We start from the raw sequence: 17,823 nt of genomic DNA on the forward strand, positions 1-17,823 counted from the left end.
TGGCTTCCCGCTGCCCGGCGACGGCGGGATCCGGCGTCAGGTCTGAGGTGCCGGGTTGCAGCTGTCTCTGTGGCTGTGAGAAGCCACCCGGCTAGTCCGGGACCGGGTCGGCACTCCCAGCAGGAAACAGAAGCACCGTCCCGAAGCAGAGGCGCCTGCAGCTGTGCGCAGGGCGCGAACAGGTGCGCGATAAATGCAGGCTCTGGGGACCCGGTGGTGGCTCTAAGTTTCAACGCTAGTCAGACATAACAAGTAAACATCATCACCACGGGTGATGAAGTGTAGCCAAGCAGCCAAAGGCAGGAGCCGAGAGCAGAACCTACTTCCGATGTGGAGGAGGGTCTCTCTGCAATGACATTTAGGCTGAAACCTCAGAAGCAGCCATCCGGAAAAGAGAGGGGACGAGTCGTTACGGCAGGCGGAAAGAACTGCCAATGCAAAGGCTTGGAGGCTGGAAAGCGAGCGATTGGCCCACTCAAAGAAGGTGGCTGGGGGGAGTGCTGAGAGGTGAGGACAGACACCCAAGCAAGGTCAGGTCTGGTCCGGTCCGACCTCTGGAGGCCTCTGTAAGGAGCTGGCCTTTCATCCTAAGTGTAGCAGGCATTGGTGCCTGACCCACAGCCAGGATCCATACTACTTCTCCTTCCTCTCCCCTTAATCTATTTATTCATTTATTTTGACAGAAGTATTTTAAATGAGACAATGCCTTTATCGAGCTAGTAAAGTTAACAACTTTTTTAAAAATATTTATTTATTATGTATTTATTTTGGCTGCACCGGGTCCTAGTTGCAGCATGCTGGATTTATTTCCCTGACCAGGGATCGACTCCAGCTCGGGGTCTTACCCACTGCACCACCAGAGAAGTCCCAACAATAACTTCTTAATATTACCTAATACATAGCCCACATTCAGATTTCCCTAATTGTCCGCAAAATGTCTTTGATAGCTAGTTTGTTCAAGGCAGAGACCAAATAAGGATTCTATGTCTCTTCAGTCACTTTAATCTAGATGGAACCACCCTCCCCACCTCTTACCCACCTCACCTCCTTTTTTTTTGGTCTTCATGATACTGACCTTTCTGAAGATTCCAAGCCAATCGTCCTTTGAGATGCCCCATCACATTCTGGATTTGTCTGATGTTTCCTTGGGTGTTGTTAACTTGTTCCTCTATCTCTAGTTTTCCCTGCACACCAGAAATTAGATCTAAAGCTTGGAAATACATATGTCTCCTAGGTGCTGCTCTGTACTCCAAACTGCATCACATTAGGAGGCGCCCAACATCTGGTTGTCTCACTTTAGTGAGGCTGAAATTGATCACTGGTGAGGCTGTGACAGCCAGACTTCTGCGTTGTAAAGGTATGTTTCACACCTTGTGACCACTAAGTAATCTATGGGGTGATTTCTTTGTTTTGTTGGTCTATTTTTGTTTGTTTAAATTAAGTTAAAATGTACATACAGTAAAATTCATCCTTTTTAGAGTGTGAGTTTTTTGGTTTGTTTGTTTTTGGTAGGTTTTTTTTTTTTTTTTTTTGGTGGTGCCTTACGGCATGCAGGATCTTAGTTCCCCAGCCGGGATTGAACCCGTGCCCCCCTGCATTGGAAGCGTGGAGTCTTAACCACTGGACCGCCAGGGAAGTCCCTAGAGTATGAGTTTTGACAAATTCATACACTCATAATCATCACCCCAATCAAGAGATAATACATTTCTATCACCCCCCCCCAAAATTTGCCCATGCACCTTTTTAGTCAACACTTACACCGTACCCGCTGGCAACCACTGATCTGTTTTCTGCCCCTATAGTTTTTGCCAATATCATACACAGGCATATCTCATTTATTGCGCTCCACTTTATTGCACTTAACAGATATTGCATTTTCTTTTACAAATTGAAGGTTTGTGGCAATTCTCCATTGTCAGATGATGGTTAGCATTTTTTAGCAATAAAGTATTTTTTAAGTTTATTTTATTGAAGTATAGTTGATTTACAATGTTGTATTAGTTTCTGCTGTACAGCAAAGTGATTCAGTTATACATTTATATATATATTCTTTTTCATATTCTTTTCCATTATGGTTTATTACAAGATATTGAATATAATTCCTTGTGCTATACAGTAGAACCTTGTTGTTTATCCATTCTATATATAATGGTTTGCATCTGCCAATCCGAAACTCCCAATCCATCCCTCGCCCACACCCCCAGCAATAAAAAGTATTTTTTAATTAGTACATTGTTTTTTTAGACACAATGCTATTGCACACTTAATAGACTACAGTATAGTGTAAACAAAACTTTTCTATGCACTGGGAAACCAAAAAGTTCATGTGACTCACCTTATTGCCATACTTGCTTTACTGCAGTGTTCTGGAACCAAACCTGCAGTTAACTCCGAGGTATGCCTGTACATGGAATCTTCAGCACGTAGCCTTGTGTGTCTGCTTTCTTCCTCATAGCATAATGCATTTGAGAACCATCCACGTTGTTATGCTTATCAATCAGTTCATTCCTTTTTATTGCTGAGTAGTATTCCACTGTGTAGACATACCAGCATGTTTATCCACTTACCAGCAGAGGGACATTGGGTTGTTTACATGTGGTGATTCTTTAGCACCACGCAAATACCCAGTTTCACATCACATCAACCTTTCACCTAATGGCTTTATCATCACTGGTGATCCTTGCCTCAATCAAGTATTTAATTGGGAGTTACAAAATGGTGATTTTCTAATTCTGTCATTCCTTCTACATGAGCAGGAATTCTTCTGTAAAGAAGAGATTTACTTCATTGACTAGGGTTATTTGGGTATTCTGAAATACTAAAAAGGATAAATTCTGAAACCCTTCTCTTTAATTATCAATTTTTAGACTAAGAATTTGGTGCAATAATATCCAATGGTGACAAATTAGAATTGATTTGGGAGGGTTATCTTTAATGGACTCATAGATTTTTTTCCACGTTTGATATCTTTAAATTTGTTGCAATATTTATCTTTTACCCCCACTTACTGAAAGAGTACTATATTAGTCTTTGTGGCTACACAAACAGGGATATACAATTCTCATCCTTAAGAAAGGCTGGTAAAAGGCAGGTAGTAAATACAAAATTAATGCAGTGCTACAATAACAATGAGAGATTCTACGGGATTCTGTGACAACACAGAAGAGGGAATGCTACCTAGGAAACCAAGTTCATATTATATATTTGATGAGACTTGGAAATTTCTTTGTGACTTTTTTTTTTTTTTAAAGTTTGCTGCTAGTCATAAGGAATAGACATCTTACTATTTTTTTTTAAATTTATTTATTTATGGCTGTGTTGGGTCTTCGTTTCTGTGCGAGGGCTTTCTCTAGTTGTGGCAAGCGGGGGCCACTCTTCATCGCGGTGCGCGGGCCTCTCACTATCGCGGCCTCTCTTGTTGCGGAGCACAGGCTCCAGACGCGCAGGTTCAGAAATTGTGGCTCACGGGCCCAGTTGCTCCGCGGCATGTGGGATCTTCCCAGACCAGGGCTCGAACCCGTGTACCCTGCATTGGCAGGCAGATTCTCAACCACTGCGCCACCAGGGAAGCCCATCTTTGTGACTTTTTTGTCTGCCACTTTATTTGTGCTTTGTTTGTTCCCTGTTTTTCATTTTGTCTTCTTTTTCTTGCCCTCCTGTGGGCTACTTGAACATCTTTTAGAATTCCAGTTTGACTTACCTATATTGTTTTTGAGTGTGTTATATTGCATACCCTTTGAAGTGGTTGCTGTAGGTATTACACTATACACATGTATGTACTTGTCACAGTTCACTGGTGTCGACATTTTATCAATTTGAGTAAAGTATAGAGAAACCTTACTTCCCTTTACCCTCCCTTGTTTATAATAACCTTAAATATCTACTCTACATACATTGAGAACCACATCTAACAGTATTTTGTCTTGCTTCAACTGTCGAACATATTTCAAAATACTCAAGAGAAGGAAAGTCTACTGCATCCATGTTTTTAGTCTTTCCATTGTTCTTCCTTCCTGATGTTTCAAGATTTCTTCTTCTGTCATTTCCTTTCTGTTTGGAGATCCTCCTTTAGCCTTTTTTAAAAAAAAATTTTTATTTTATATTGGTGTATAGTTGATTTACAATGTTGTGTTAGCTTCAGGTGTACAGCAAAGTGATTCAGTTATACATATACATATATCTATTCTTTTTCAGATTCCTTTCCCATATAGGTTATTACAGAGTATTGAGTAGACTTCCCTGTGCTATACAGTAGGTCCTTGTTGATTATCTATTTTATAAATAGTAGTGTGTATATGTTAATCCTGACCTCCCAGTTTATCCCTCACCCCCACCTTTCCCCTTTGGTAACCATAAGTTTGTTTTCTATGTCTGTGAGTCTGTTTCTGTTTTGTAAATAAGTTCATTTGTATCATATTTTAGATTCCACATGTAAGTAATATCATATGACACTTGTCTTTCTTTGTCTGACTTACTTCACTTAGTATGATGATCTCTAGGTCGATACATGTTGCTACAAATGGCATTATTTCATTCTTTTTTATGGGTGAGTAATATTCCACTGTATATAGGTATCGCATCTTCTTTATCCGTTGGTGGACATTTAGGTTGTTTCCATGACATGGCTATTGTAAATAGTGCCGCAATGAACACTGAGGTGCATGTATCTTTTTGAATCATGGTTTTCTCTGGATATGTGCCCAGGAATGGGATTGCTGGATCATATAATAGCTCTGTTTTTAATTTTTTAAGGAACCTCCATACTGTTCTCCATAGTGGCTGTACCAATTTACATTCCCACCAACAGTGTAGGAAGGTTCCCTTTTCTCCATACCCTCTCCAGCATTTATTGTTTGTAGACTTTTTGATGATGGCCATTCTAACTGGTGTGAGGTGATACCTCACTGTACTTTTGATTCGCATTTCTCTAATAATTAGCGACGTTGAGCATCGCTTTTCATATGCTTTTTGGCCACCTGTGTGTCTTCTTTGGAAAAATGTCTATTTAGATCTTCTGCCCATTTTTTCATCGGGTTGTTTGTTGTTTGTTTTTTTTAACAATTTATTTTTTAACATATTTATTTATTTTATTATTTTATTTTATTTTATTTTTTTGGCTGCGTTGGGTCTTCGTTGCTGCGCACAGGCTTTCTCTAGTTGCAGCGAGTGGGGGCTACTCTTCACTGCAGTGCGCCGGCTCCTTGTTGCAGTGGCCTCTCCCGTTGCGGAGCACGGGCTCCAGGTGCGCAGGCTTCAGTAGTTGTGGCACGCAGGCTCAGTAGTTGTGGCTCACAGGCTCTAGAGCGCAGGCTCAGTAGTTGTGGCGCACGGGCCCAGTTGCTCCACGGCATGTGGGATCTTCCCGGACCAGGGCTCGAACCCGTGTCCCCTGCATTGGCAGGCAGACTCCCAACCACTGTGCCACCAGGGAAGTCCTGTTTGTTTTTTTGATATTGAGCTGCATATGTTGTTTGTATATTTTGGAGATTAATCCCTTGTCGGTCACATCATTTGCAAATATTTTCTCCCATGCTGTGGGTTGTCTTTTTGTTTTGTTTATGGTTTCCTTTTAGCCTTTTTATTTTTAGATTAGGTCTGCTGGTGACAAATTATATTAGTTATCCATCTGTGAATGTCTTGATTTCCCCCTTTACTCTTTTTTAAAATGCCTTACAATTTTGTCATTTTTCAAATTGAAGTATAGTTGATTTACAATACTATAGTAGTTTCAGGTGTACAACATAGTGATCCAATATTTTTATAATTATACTCCATTTAAAGTTATTATCAAACATTGGTTATATACCCTGTGCTGTACATATGTCCTTGAAGCTTATTTATTTTACACATAGTAGTTCGTACCTCTTAATCCCCTACTCCTATCTTGCCCCTCCCCCTTCTGTCTCCCCACTGGTAACCACTAGTTTGTTCTCTGTATCTGTGAGTCTGTTTGTTCTGTTATATTCATTCATTTCATTTCTTGGATTTCACATATAAGTGATATCATACACTATTTGTCTTTCTCTAACTTATTTCACTAAGCATAATACCCTCCAGGTCCATCCATATTTTTGTAAATAGCAAAATTTCATTATTTCTTATGGCTGAGTGATATCATACATACACACACACACACACACACACACACACACACACACACACTATGAACATTGGGGTGCATGTATGTTTTTGAATTAGTGCCTTTGTTTTCTTCAGATAAATACCCAGAAGTAGGAATGCTGGATTACATTGTAGTTCTATTGCTAGTTTTTTGAGGAACCTCCATACTGCTTTCACAGTGGCTACACCAATTTACATTCAGACCAACAATGTACAAGGGTTCCCCTTTCTCCACATCCTTGCCAACATTTGTTATTTGTGGTCTTTTTGATGATAGCCATTCTGACAGGTGTGGGGTGATATCTCACTGTGGTTATGATTTGCATTTCTCTAATAACTGGCGATGCTGGGCATCTTTTCATGTGCCTGTTGGCCATCTCTATGTCTTCTTTGGAAAAATGTCTATTCAGGTCTTCTGCCCATTTTTTAATCAGGTTGCTTGTTTTTTTGATATTGAATTGTATGAGCTATTTATATATTTTGAATATTAACCCCTTATGGGTCATATCATTTGCAAATATTTTCTCCCATTCTGTAGATTGTCTTTTCATTTTGTCAGTGGTTTCCTTTGCTGTGCCAAAGCTTTTAAGTTTAATTAGGTGCAATTTGTTTAATTTTGTTTTTGTTTCCTTTGCCTTAGGAGACTGATCCAAAAAAATATTGCTACAATTTATGTCAGAGTATTCTGCCTACATTTTCTTCGAGTTTTATGGTATCCAGTCTTACCATTTAGGTCTTTAATCCATTTTGAGTTTTTGTATATGGTGTGAGAAAAATGTTCTAATTTCATTCTTTTACTCCCCCTTTACTCTTGAGGTGATTTTCGCTGAATATAAAATTCTGGGTTGACGCTTTTCTTTCAGGGCCCGAAATGTGTTGCGCTTTTTGTTTCTGGCCTTTGTGGTTTCTGATGAGATATTCAGTCATTCAAATTGTTTTCCCCCTATATGTAAGGTGTCATCACTCTCTTGCTGCTTTCAAATTTTTTTTTTCTTTAGTTCTCAGAAGTTTGATTATGATGTATCTTGACATAGATTTCTTTGGGTTCAACCTGTGTGGAGTTCATTCAGTTCCTTGACTCTGTAGGTTTGTGTCTTTTGCCATATTTTGGAAAACTTTAGCCATTATTTCTTTGAATACTTTTTCTGTCCTACCTTCTTTCTCCTCACCTTCTGGGACTCTGACAACACAAATACTAGATCTTTTGTTATAGTCCTACAGGTCCCTGAGACTCTATTTTATTGTTTTTGTTGTTGTTGTTGTTGTTGTTTGTTTGTTTTCCAAGCTATTTTCTCTCTGTTGTTCAGGCTGGGTAATTTCTATTGATTTATCTTCAAATCCACTGATTCTTTCTTCTGTTGTTAGGTCTACCCACTGAGATTTTTACTTGGGTTATTGTAGTCTTCAGTTCTAAAATTTTTATCTGGTTCTTTATATCTTCTATTTCTCTGCTGAGACTTGAGGCATTTTTATGATAGCTGTTTTAAAATCCTTAGCATAGAATTCCAACAGCTGAGTCATTTTCGTGTTGGCATTTGTTGTCTTTTTTCATTCAAGTTGAGATTTTCTTGGTTCTTGGTACAATGATTTTTAAAATTGCATCCTAGACATTTTGGGTATTATGAGACTCTGCATCTTATTTAAATCTTCTCTTTTAGCAGGCCTCCTCTGACACAGTACCAGTGGGGAAAGGGGTATGCCACCTCCTTATTGCTGGATGGGGTGGGAGTCTAGGCTTCCACTCAGCCTTTGCAGTCAGGGGTCGAAGAGGGGCTGCAGTTCTGCAGGGTGTGGCTGGAGTACAGCCGTTACTGTCTGTAACTTTTTCTGTCCCGCTGGACTGTCCTTTTCCCGGTCCGTTGCCTAGAGAGAGTAGGCTTTTGTCGGGCCTTCCTTTGTCTGTGTGTTGTTTCTAGGTGGATGGCTTCTCCAGCACCCAGCTTGGGATACATGAAGCAAAAAGAAAATCTAAGGAATTCTCTGCTGTGTTGTTCTTCAGGTCTTGAGGTCTAGCCAGTCTGCCTTCTTCTCGTCATCTTTCATAGTCTTATGTTTGTTTTATATATAATGTCTAAGGTTTTTAGCTGAACTTAGTGGAAGGAATAGAGAAAAGCCCATCTGCTCCAATTCTCCAGAAGCAGAAGCCAGGAGGGGAGTGAGTCCTTATATCTTTGATGCTTAAATTGTCCCATCTTTAGCCAGTGGGATGAGCTGGCTCCTGTTGACATTACTTATTATTCTTTGATAGCTTCCTTGGACCCCGAGATGTTCTGGGCTTACCTTGTATTCTCCCTGCCCCACACCTGGAATCAGTCTGTTCTACAAGGGACCCTAGTTGGCCTAAGCCAGTCCTGGGAGGCCACTTGTCTTAGTCTGTTCAGGCTGCTATAACAAAATACCATGGACTGGGTGGCTTAAAAAACAGACATTTAGGGACTTCCCTGGTGGTGCAGTGGTTAAGAATCCGCCTGCCAATGCAGGGGACATGGGTTTGAGCCCTGGTCCAGGAAGATCCCACGTGCCACGGAGCAACAAAGCCCGTGTGCTACAACTACTGAGCCTGCGCTCTAGAATCCGCGAACCACAACTACTGAGCCCGCGTGCCCTGGAGCCTGTTCTCCGAAACAAGAGAAGCCACTATAATGAGAAACCTGTGCACCGCAACAAAGAGTAGCCCCCACTCGCCGCAACTAGAGAAAGCCTGCGCACAGCAACGAAGACCCAACGCAGCCAAAAAATAAATAAATAAATTTATTTATTTAAAAAAAAAACCCAAAAAACCAGACATTTATTTCTCATAGTTCCAGAGGCTGGGAAGTCCAAGTTCGAGTCAGAATCAGTTCTTGGTGAGGGCTCTCTCCTGCCTTGTTAGACAGCTGTCTTCTCACTAAGTTCTCATATGGCCTTTCCACGGTACATGCTTTCCATGGTACAGAGAGTCTGTCTTCCTTTTCTTATAAGAGCGCTAATCATCACAAGGGTCCCACTCTCATGACTTCATCTGAACCTAATTATTCCCCAAAGCCCCACCTCCTAAAACCATCTCACGGGGAGTTGGGGCTTAGACATATGAATTTGGCAGGGGGTGGGGAATGGGTGCATCACAAACATTCAGCCGATTATCCCATTCCACTTGCCAGTGAGTGGTTCAGGCATGGGCCTTCTCTCTTCCTAAAGAAGATGACAGAGAGGCAAGGGCTCTCTCCTTTCTCTACCTGGGGTATCTGGTGTTGGGGCCACCCACTTGCTGCCAGCCTAAGGACAGGGCCAGCACAGAGAGGGCAGAGCCAAGAGCATCATAGGACTGGGAGCTAGAACCCTGATTTTCCTGTCTACAGACAAGCTGTTTCATTTTGGCTCTCGTTCTGCCTCAACCCTGACCTGCCTCAATCAGCAGCTGAGAAAAGAAAAAAGAAAACGTGCGATAGGTCAGGGAGGTCACTATGTCACTTGGTCTCTCTCATGAAAACCTCTGATTTGAACCCAAAAGAAATCCATGCACACACTTCTTTACACTTCTTACACTTCTGTTTATTCTTCCTTCTCATGAAAACCACTGACATGTGCCTTTCATGGGGGAGGGAAGACAATGCTGCAAGAGTGTTCAGGATCCCTAGGCTGAATCCTCAGGTGGTAACCTAGGAAGCCAGACATCCAGGAGGCCAGGCCCCTAGGGTCCTGGAGCTGGGGCACCCCCTGAAGAGAAGTTCGGAGGGCAGCTCCACATGGGCCCCTTGAGCTCTTCTTCTCAGCCCAGGGAGCTCATCAGGGTCTGGGCCTGCTTCAGTTCTGCAGGGGGAAGAGGTAGGTAGGCAGGCGGCAGTTAGGCAGGATCTGGGAGGGCCCCTTACCCTCCAGGTACAGCTGAGCCTCACCTGCCAGGAGGACCTGGAACTTGTCTGCTGAGAGGGACATGGTAACAGGCTGGGCCGGGGCACCCGAGGCAGCTGCCACCTCCAGCCGCAGGTGCACCATGGGCTCTTCCACGGACCGCAGCAGGCTAGAACTCAGGGTGTAGTCCACCCGCCAGCCCACGCCTGCCAGCCTATTCACTGCAAGACCGAAAGGGGCTCAGGGTCACAGGCAGGGGAGCCAGGCAGCCCTAGCCCACACCCTGGTTCAGCCCTGAACCCTTCAGGGCTATGTGGCCTTTGAGCTCTCATCCCTCTGATCCAGGAGCTCAGATTACCCACAGCAGATCTCAGAGGAAAGAAACTGGGGCTGGTGTCAGGAATCCCAGCTCTGTGACTGCTCGACATGTGATGTGGTTAAGTCTCCTTTCTGAGGACCAACACCTCCCAAGCCACATGCACCTTCTAGAATGGAGCCCAGCCCCCACCCTGGCACCCCACACTCACCTCGCAAGCTGCAGGCCCGCAGGTGCTCCTGCAGGGAGCTTTGCTTCTCCTCATAACAGCGACACAGGCTGGCTGCATGCTCTGGGGGCCGAAGGGAGGTCCCCTGAGCTAGCGGGTGGGTGCTGGGGCTTAGGCCACTCAAAGGGCAGGTCTCAGGCTCCTGGCCCAGAGAGGGCAAGGTGCATCTCAGGGTCACACAGCCTGACCTTTGCCTGGCACCCCTTGGCCCACAGGTTACCCACCTGCCTGCCCTCGTCCCCGTACCTTTGGGCAGCCCCAGCTGCTGCAGTTCACTGGACAAGGACTCGCCATCCACGCTATGCTTGGCCGCACTGGAGAGGATGAAACTCAGCACTGCCACTGTGGCCTTCACATCACCCGACTCTGGGGGGAGCCGTGGGTGGAGTGGGGGGTGTCACTGTGGCCCCAGCCACCTCCTTGTGACCCCACTATCTTCAGCTCAGAGCCCCCAGGCCTCCTTGAGCCATGAGCGCCGCTACTGCCCCACTGGGAGCGGGCAGAGGACCCTAGGGCTGGCAGTGTCTTTCTTCCCTCATGCTCCTCTGCTGAGGCAGGTGGGTCAGAGTGGGCTGTTGGGAGGAGGGGCCTCTGTGCCAGGCCCCAGGCTGAGTACCCGGGTTTGCCCAAAGGTCTGTGGACCCAGTGGGGTACTCACCAAACCTGGCATCAGCGGTGAGCTTCAGGATCTTCTCATACTGTGGAGAAAGGAGGCCCTCAAGGGGTGCCGGGCCCCTGCTCACCAGCCCCCAACCCCTGGCGTGGATCCTGCGGTAAGGACACGAGGTATCCAGGGAGGGTGGGAGCTGATCACCCGTCTCCCTGGGTCTGGTGCACTTTCAGGGTAGTGGGGGTCACAGGGTCATGGGACAGTGGGGTGCGGGGCCCTGCACTCACATCAATCCCCTGTCCCAGAAGGTCCTTCAGCACCTGGCTACACAGCAGCCTCAGCTTCACGGAGGACTGGAGGGGAAGGCCTTACATCAGCCAGACTGACCCACCTCACCCCTCCATGCTGCTGGGCTGGCTCAGAGAGGCCTGGCCACATACATCATCAGTCACACAGCATGTTCGGATAGCCCGAGAGCGCGGAGGCCCCAACTCAAGAGTGACCTCACCACCCTCCACCCTCAGAACCCCCAGCCGCAATCCCTCTCTGCCCCCACCCCCAAGACCCCATGCACTCAACAATTTTGGCCAGCGTGCTGATCTCTGCCAGGACCCAGTCAGGACAGTCCAGGTCACCACAGAACCGGAACCTCTGCAAGGGAGTGAGGTAGGTGGTCAGGCTGGAGGGCCGGCTGACGTATGGCCAGGCGTCTCCCACGCTACTGCTCCTCAGGGTTCCTGCTCCCTGTCCAAGATGCGTGCCCTCTGGCCCACCTGTTCTCCCCTACTACCAGGCTGTTTGAAGAACCCTCTCCCTGACCCACCCTGCCACCAAACCTTGTTCTCATGGCTGTCCCAGGCATTCATGTGCTCAGCAGACATGACTGGGCACCCTCTCCATGGGAGAGCCCACTCTAAGCACTGGGGGTGCAGCATGGAATGCAACAAAGCACCTGGCCTCAGGGTGCCGGTGACCATCTCACCTTCTCCTCCTTTCCCTCCCCAGCTCCAGCCATACTGGCCTCCCTGCTGCTCCTGCTGCAAATTAAACGTGGCTTGCTCTCTCACTTCACTCAGGTCTCTGCTCAAATGACACCTCTTCTGATGGACTTTCTCTGACTATGCTTTCTTAAATAGGCCCTCACACAAGGAAATTTTGGGGGTCAGTGGATGTATTCATTATCTTGATCATGGTAATGTTTTCATGAGCATATACGCATCAAAACTTATTGAACCATATATTTACACACACATGGTTTGTTTTATGTCAATTCTTTCTCAAGGAAGCTGTTAAAAAAATAAAACAGCTCTTCACCATCATACTTCAGCTGTTTATCTTTCCTTCTTGATCTCCATGGCATTTATCACAGCATATATCACATTTTATTACTTATTCAAGGTCCATCTCCTCCGTTAGGATGCAAACCCACCTGGTCAACCACATCTTGACAATATCCTCCACCCCCCAATCAACTGTCCTTTGTCCCGCTTCTGTGGCAAAGCTCTAATGCACAGCGATGTTCACCTTCCCACCCCTCTATCTGGGCTGCTTACAGATGATGGGAACGAAACCCGCAAACTGGGTACACGGTCAGTCCACGTTCTCCTGATTCTGCTGGGCCCTCAGTGCAGCCCCATAATCCCATGTCCTCTACTTGGCCCCATCGTTCACCTTATCAGTCACTTCAGACCTGCTCCATGACCCTTCAACCTCCAATCCTCCTTTTCACCTGTCATCCCCCTGATCACACCTGACCCCACTGCACTGGGGCTTCTACGTGGGCCTCCAATGAAGTTCTCTAGCCATGGTCACAAATGACTTTCTTCACTAAATCTAGTCTTCCTCTTCCTCAACTCCTCAGCAGCATCTGACACAAACCCATCCTTCTTCTTGAAGCCACATACTCTTCTGGATTTCTCCCTATGGCCTGGCCTCTGTCCCATTTTCTGGCTCACCCTCCTTTCCCCAGCCCCCAAATGGTGATCCCTGCAGACTGCCTACTGTCATTATTCTGGGGCTGGGGACTGGGACTGCTGGTGAGGTGGTGGGAGTGTTAAGGACAGCCTTGTACTTCTTCTCCTATTTCAGGAGTTTTTACCCATTTTGTGGCATGGACTCATCAGGCATCTGGTGAAGTCTATAGGCTTTTCCCAAAATGATGTTTTTAGATGTATAAAATACACAGGAGGGACTTCCCTGGTTGTCCAGTGGTAAAGAATCTGCCTTCCAATGCAGGGGATGCGGGTTCGATCCCTGGTCAGGGAACTAAGATCCCACATGCTGCGGGGCAACTAAGCCCACGTGCCGCAACTAAAGAGCCCGTGTGTCACAAACTACAGAGCCCACGCGCTCTGGAGGCCGCGCCACAACTAGAGAAAACCTGCACGCCACAACTAGAGAGAAGCCCGCGCACTGCAAGAAGCGCCGCAACAAAAGATCCCACGTGAGGCAACGAGGACCCGACTCAGCCAAATAAATAAATAAATATTTTTTTAAATACATAGGAAAAACTCCATAGTAAAATAAACTAATTAAAAGTTGTCAAAATAGGGAGTTCCCTGGTGGCCTAGTGGTTAGGATTCTGGGCTTTCACTGCCATGGCCCTGGGTTCAATCCCTGGTCAGGGAACGTAGATCCTGCAAGCCGTGTCGTGTGGCCAAAAAAAAAAAAAAAAAGTTACCAAAGTATTCAAAACAAATTGGTGATGTGACATATGTTTCAAGTCAAATAATGACAGTAATTTAGAAATGAGCATAAACAATATGTAAACAATGCCAACAGCTGTAATGTGACATGAAAATATCTGATTTCTATTAGTGACAAAGTCAGAGGTGCTGCTAATCATACTGGGGTTTGTTGCCAACACTCATAATTGAAGAAAATACTAAATTTCAGTTTGAAGTTAGCCAAAATTGAGAGGTAATATTTTTCCTAACTTCATGGGTCCCTGACTTCTACCCATAGAAGTCTTCTACCATCTCTGCATTTTTTCTGACTTCTACCATCTCTATATTATTTACTTTTTTACCATAAGCACGTGTTCCTTGTGCAATTTCTTAAAATGCTGGCTTTTCTCTAGGTTCTGTCCTAGGTCCTCTCTTCCCAACTCATATTCTGGCTGAGACAGGTTACACGTTTCAGGGTTCAATGATCATCTTTGTGCTGATGACTCCCAAATTTATAACTGCCATTGTAGATTCTCTTCTGAGCTCCAGACACTTAAATCTAGACTGTCTCCTAGCCAGCTGCACCTGGCAGCTCAGACGCCTCACTCAGTGCGTATCAAAGTAGCTGGTTCTCTTCCAGCTGAAACGTGCCCCCACCCCAGTGAGCACCACCACCTGGGAACCAAGCCCAGACCCCTCCCTCTCCTTTTTCCCTCATGTATTTAGTCCCTGAGCCCTGCTGATTTCCCCCACTTCTATCTCCACTCTCTCCACCCTATCTCAAGTCACTACCATCTCCTGGGGGGCCTGCTGCCCCAAGCTGGGCTCTCTGTTCCCCTCTTGCTCCCTCCACAAGTCAGCTGAAAGGCTCTTCCTAGCTTCCCAGCACCCTCTTCTTAAAGTCCAAACTCCTCTATGTGGCTCTCAAGACCCAGCAAGCTTTGGTCTATGCTTACCTGTCGAGCTTCATCTTTCACTAGCCTGCAGTTTCTACTCTTCCAGGTGATGAAATGCATTCATTCCTAGGGAGCCATGCTCTCTCTCACCTGAAGTCTTTGAATGCTGTTCCCTGTCTGAAGATACAGCCTCCCACCAGCCCCGCTCCATGCCTCCTAACCCCTGGTACGCAAACTGCACTGCACCCAGCTAGCTTTCTTCCCTGCTCCCAGGCCCTCATATGATGTCATCCTTGGGTCGCCTCCCTGACACTATGCACAAGGTGAGTTTGGACCCTTCCCCTCAAGTCTTAACTATGACTGCCCATTCAAGCTTCCAACTTGGCCCTTTCCTCCTGCAGCCAAAGTCTCAGTGCATGGTATACAGCAGGCACTCACAATCTGTTGAAGGAATGAATGGATGGATGAGTTGGGAAATCCCAACCCCAAATCTACTCCTTTCTGGTTCTGGGAAGAGCGAAGGGCCTTCCTAACAGTGCAGAAGACTGAGCTTAATTGTAAGCAAGTTTTTCTCCAGGTCCCACAGGAGCGCTGGGAAGTGGGCACCTTTGGGAGAGGCAGAGGAAGGCCTGGAGGGACAAGCCCCAGCTCGTGGCCTGGGGGCGCGGGGGCCCTTCCTTCCCGTCAAGGCACTCCTAGCCTGCCGGCCCGCCCTGCCCTACTCATCCTGCAGGGAGGAGGGTGAAGGGAGGCTTTTTTCTACCAGAGCCTCGGCCCTCACGACTGCACCCAAGTGTCTGCTGAGGGGCCCGGCAGACTTCCCATCTCCCCGCACCCGGCGTCCCACCCTTCCCGCAACCGCGGCGGTGAGATTTGGGGTCTCCTACTCTGCCCGCCCCCAGCACCCCCTGCCTCGCATCACCCCTCATCCCTCACCATCACGCCAGGAAGCCCGCGCCCAAGACTTTCACCTTCCTGTCGCGCCGGGTCAGGTGATGTGGCGGTCACGTGACGCTGGGGCGGGGACCCTGTCGGATCGGGGCGGGAGCAAGTCGCGCAGCTCTGAGCTGCTGGGGCGGAATACTGGGTCGCCTTCTCAGTCCCCAGAACCCTTCCCTGGCAAGGACCAGCGCCAACCCCCAGGTTAACTGAGAACAGAACCAAAGCAGTAGGAAGAGGGAGTGGAAGCCGTTTAATTTGTTCGCCTTAAGGGAGCGGGAGCCTTCCGTTCTGCCGGGGTATTCAGGTCGTCTCCATGTTTGTAAGCAATGCCATTACATACAGCTGTGGGCTGTGGCAAAAGACATTTTAAAAATTTATTGGAATAGAATGCACATACAGGAAATTGTACGTAGTGTAAACACAGAGCTTAATGAATTTTCTTTTTTTTAATTAATTAATTAATTTATTTATTTATTTTTGGCTGCGTTGTGTCTTCCGTTGCTGTGCGCGGGCTTTCTCTTGTTGCAGCGAGTGGGGGCTACTCTTTGTTGTGGTGCGCGGGCTTCTCATTGCAGTGGCTTCTCTTGTTGCGGAGCACAGGCTCTAGGCACGCGGGCTTCAGTAGTTGTGCCTCGTGGGCTCAGTAGTTGTGACTCGCGGGCTCTAGAGCTCAGGCTCAGTAGTTGTGGCGCACGGGCTTAGTTGCTCTGTGGCATGTGGGATCTTCCCTGACCAGGGCTGGAACCCGTGTCCCCTGCATTGGCAGGCGGATTCTTAACCACTGCACCACCAAGGAAGCCCCTTAATGAATTTTCATAAACCATACACCCCATGTAACCAGCACCCAAATAAGGAAACATTACCAGTACCCCAGATATCTCCTTCAAGTGCCTAGGTATTTTATTTCATTTTGATGAATCCCTTAAGGTGCCTAGCAAAAAGGCCTGTAACATTTGACACGCTCAGGAGAACTGTTTTGCAGCTTCACCAACATCAGATGTTTATCTTAATTTTTCCCAACCTAATGGGAGAAAAATAGGTTGCTTTAAATTGCATTAGTCTGCTTACTTGTGAGTTTGAGCTAATGGCTAGTCTAGGAAAACTTAAGTTTCCCATGTTCACTTGAATAGGGAAAAACAAAAAAAACCAAAAGAGCAACAACAAAAATACACTAGAGAATAGACCAATAACCAAAGAAGAAATTGAACAGTTTGAGATCTGTCTTCAATTCCATGCCCCTCACCCATACACTAGGCCCCGCTTATTTTATTGTTGCAGGCTTTCAAGCTTTCAAAGTACAGATAGAGCCTATGGCAATTAAACTGCTCCCTAAATAGAAAGAGATGGAAAGCTAATTCCTGCTAAAATTGATCTCACTTATAAAGAGCTTTTTAAAAATCATAAACATCAGCATGTTGAAGTCAAGAGTGTGTTACAATACACCATATCAATAAAAATTTTTATTTTAAGAGTATAAGGATAGTTCCATTTGTATTTCATCATCTCAGTAGGTTAAAGAAGAAAAGAACTGATAAATTTGGGAAACCATTTTTTTAATTAAAAAGAAAAAAGAAAAAATTAGTAATAGATGAAAACTGCCTTAAGTTGATAGAGTATTTGAAAAACAAAACAGCAAACATCAAAAAGACAAATTATTTAAATTTGGAAATAAGGCAAAAAGGTGGGTGACATGTCCTTTTAATGTCATACTGGAGCATTGTCTCACAGATTTGTTTCACAAATAAAGATTATTTGCCTATTTAGAGCAGTGGTTCTCAGACTTTACAGTGTATCAGGATCATCTGCTGGGCTTGTTAAAACAGTGTTGGGCCCCACCCCCAGAGTTTTTCATTCAATAGGTCTCAGATGGGACTTGAAAATTTGCATTTCCAACAAGTTCCCAGGTGTGCTGAGATTTCCAGTTTGGGGACTACACTTTGAAAACCACTCATGTAGGAAAATGTACCTGAGAAATTATATGTTAACTCACAGATTTCTGTCCAATAGAAAAGTTAACCCCAAAGATTACAGTTTTATTGCCCCATGGGAAATTATCAGGTTTTGTCTCTAACTTAGCACACACTTCAAAATGCCTTTGCCAGTGCACTAGAAATACTTCTCAGAATGTTCTTCGAGTTAGGTTTACCATCTTACTGTTCCCTCATTAATTGAATAAAATATTTGACATGCATTCCTTCACTTGTATGAAAGTC

The 17,823-nt window shown here is 45.6% G+C and overlaps 1 protein-coding gene and 1 long non-coding RNA gene across 4 annotated transcripts; one reads left to right on the forward strand and one right to left on the reverse strand.

Moving 5' to 3' along the window:
* Positions 1-50: 50 nt before the first annotated feature.
* Positions 51-13,288, forward strand: LOC118890877. Of its 2 annotated transcripts, XR_005018845.1 has the most exons (4): positions 51-182; positions 1,235-1,357; positions 11,129-11,269; positions 12,112-13,288. It is a non-coding gene; the product is annotated as an uncharacterized LOC118890877 (long non-coding RNA). The 2 variants fall into 2 exon arrangements; XR_005018846.1 differs by lacking the exons at positions 11,129-11,269; positions 12,112-13,288 and adding an exon at positions 10,712-10,826.
* On the reverse strand, positions 9,630-15,675 carry COMMD4 (COMM domain containing 4). 2 transcript variants are annotated; one of them, XM_036844262.1, is made up of 8 exons: positions 15,605-15,675; positions 11,686-11,757; positions 11,394-11,459; positions 11,155-11,194; positions 10,743-10,862; positions 10,479-10,559; positions 9,996-10,172; positions 9,630-9,909 (listed from the first exon to the last, which is right to left on the reverse strand). In XM_036844262.1, exons 1-8 carry the CDS (start codon positions 15,605-15,607, stop codon positions 9,869-9,871), a joined length of 600 nt encoding a protein of 199 aa, XP_036700157.1. In that variant the 5' UTR covers positions 15,608-15,675; the 3' UTR covers positions 9,630-9,868. The 2 variants fall into 2 exon arrangements, 1 of the variants encoding a protein (XP_036700157.1); XR_005018844.1 differs by having other exon boundaries at positions 9,695-9,909; positions 9,996-10,862.
* Positions 15,676-17,823: the final 2,148 nt, after the last annotated feature.

This window comes from Balaenoptera musculus, chromosome 2, assembly GCF_009873245.2.
Source record: "Balaenoptera musculus isolate JJ_BM4_2016_0621 chromosome 2, mBalMus1.pri.v3, whole genome shotgun sequence".
Lineage (NCBI taxonomy): Eukaryota > Metazoa > Chordata > Mammalia > Artiodactyla > Balaenopteridae > Balaenoptera > Balaenoptera musculus.

Bases quoted from the DNA above. Each gene is read 5' to 3' on its own strand.
- COMMD4 (XM_036844262.1), bottom strand. The intron at 11,195-11,393 runs GTGAGTGCAGGG...CTTTCTCCACAG, and splicing joins TTCTGGGACAGGGGATTGAT to TATGAGAAGATCCTGAAGCT. The intron at 10,173-10,478 runs GTGAGTGTGGGG...TCGGTCTTGCAG, and splicing joins GCGGGCCTGCAGCTTGCGAG to TGAATAGGCTGGCAGGCGTG.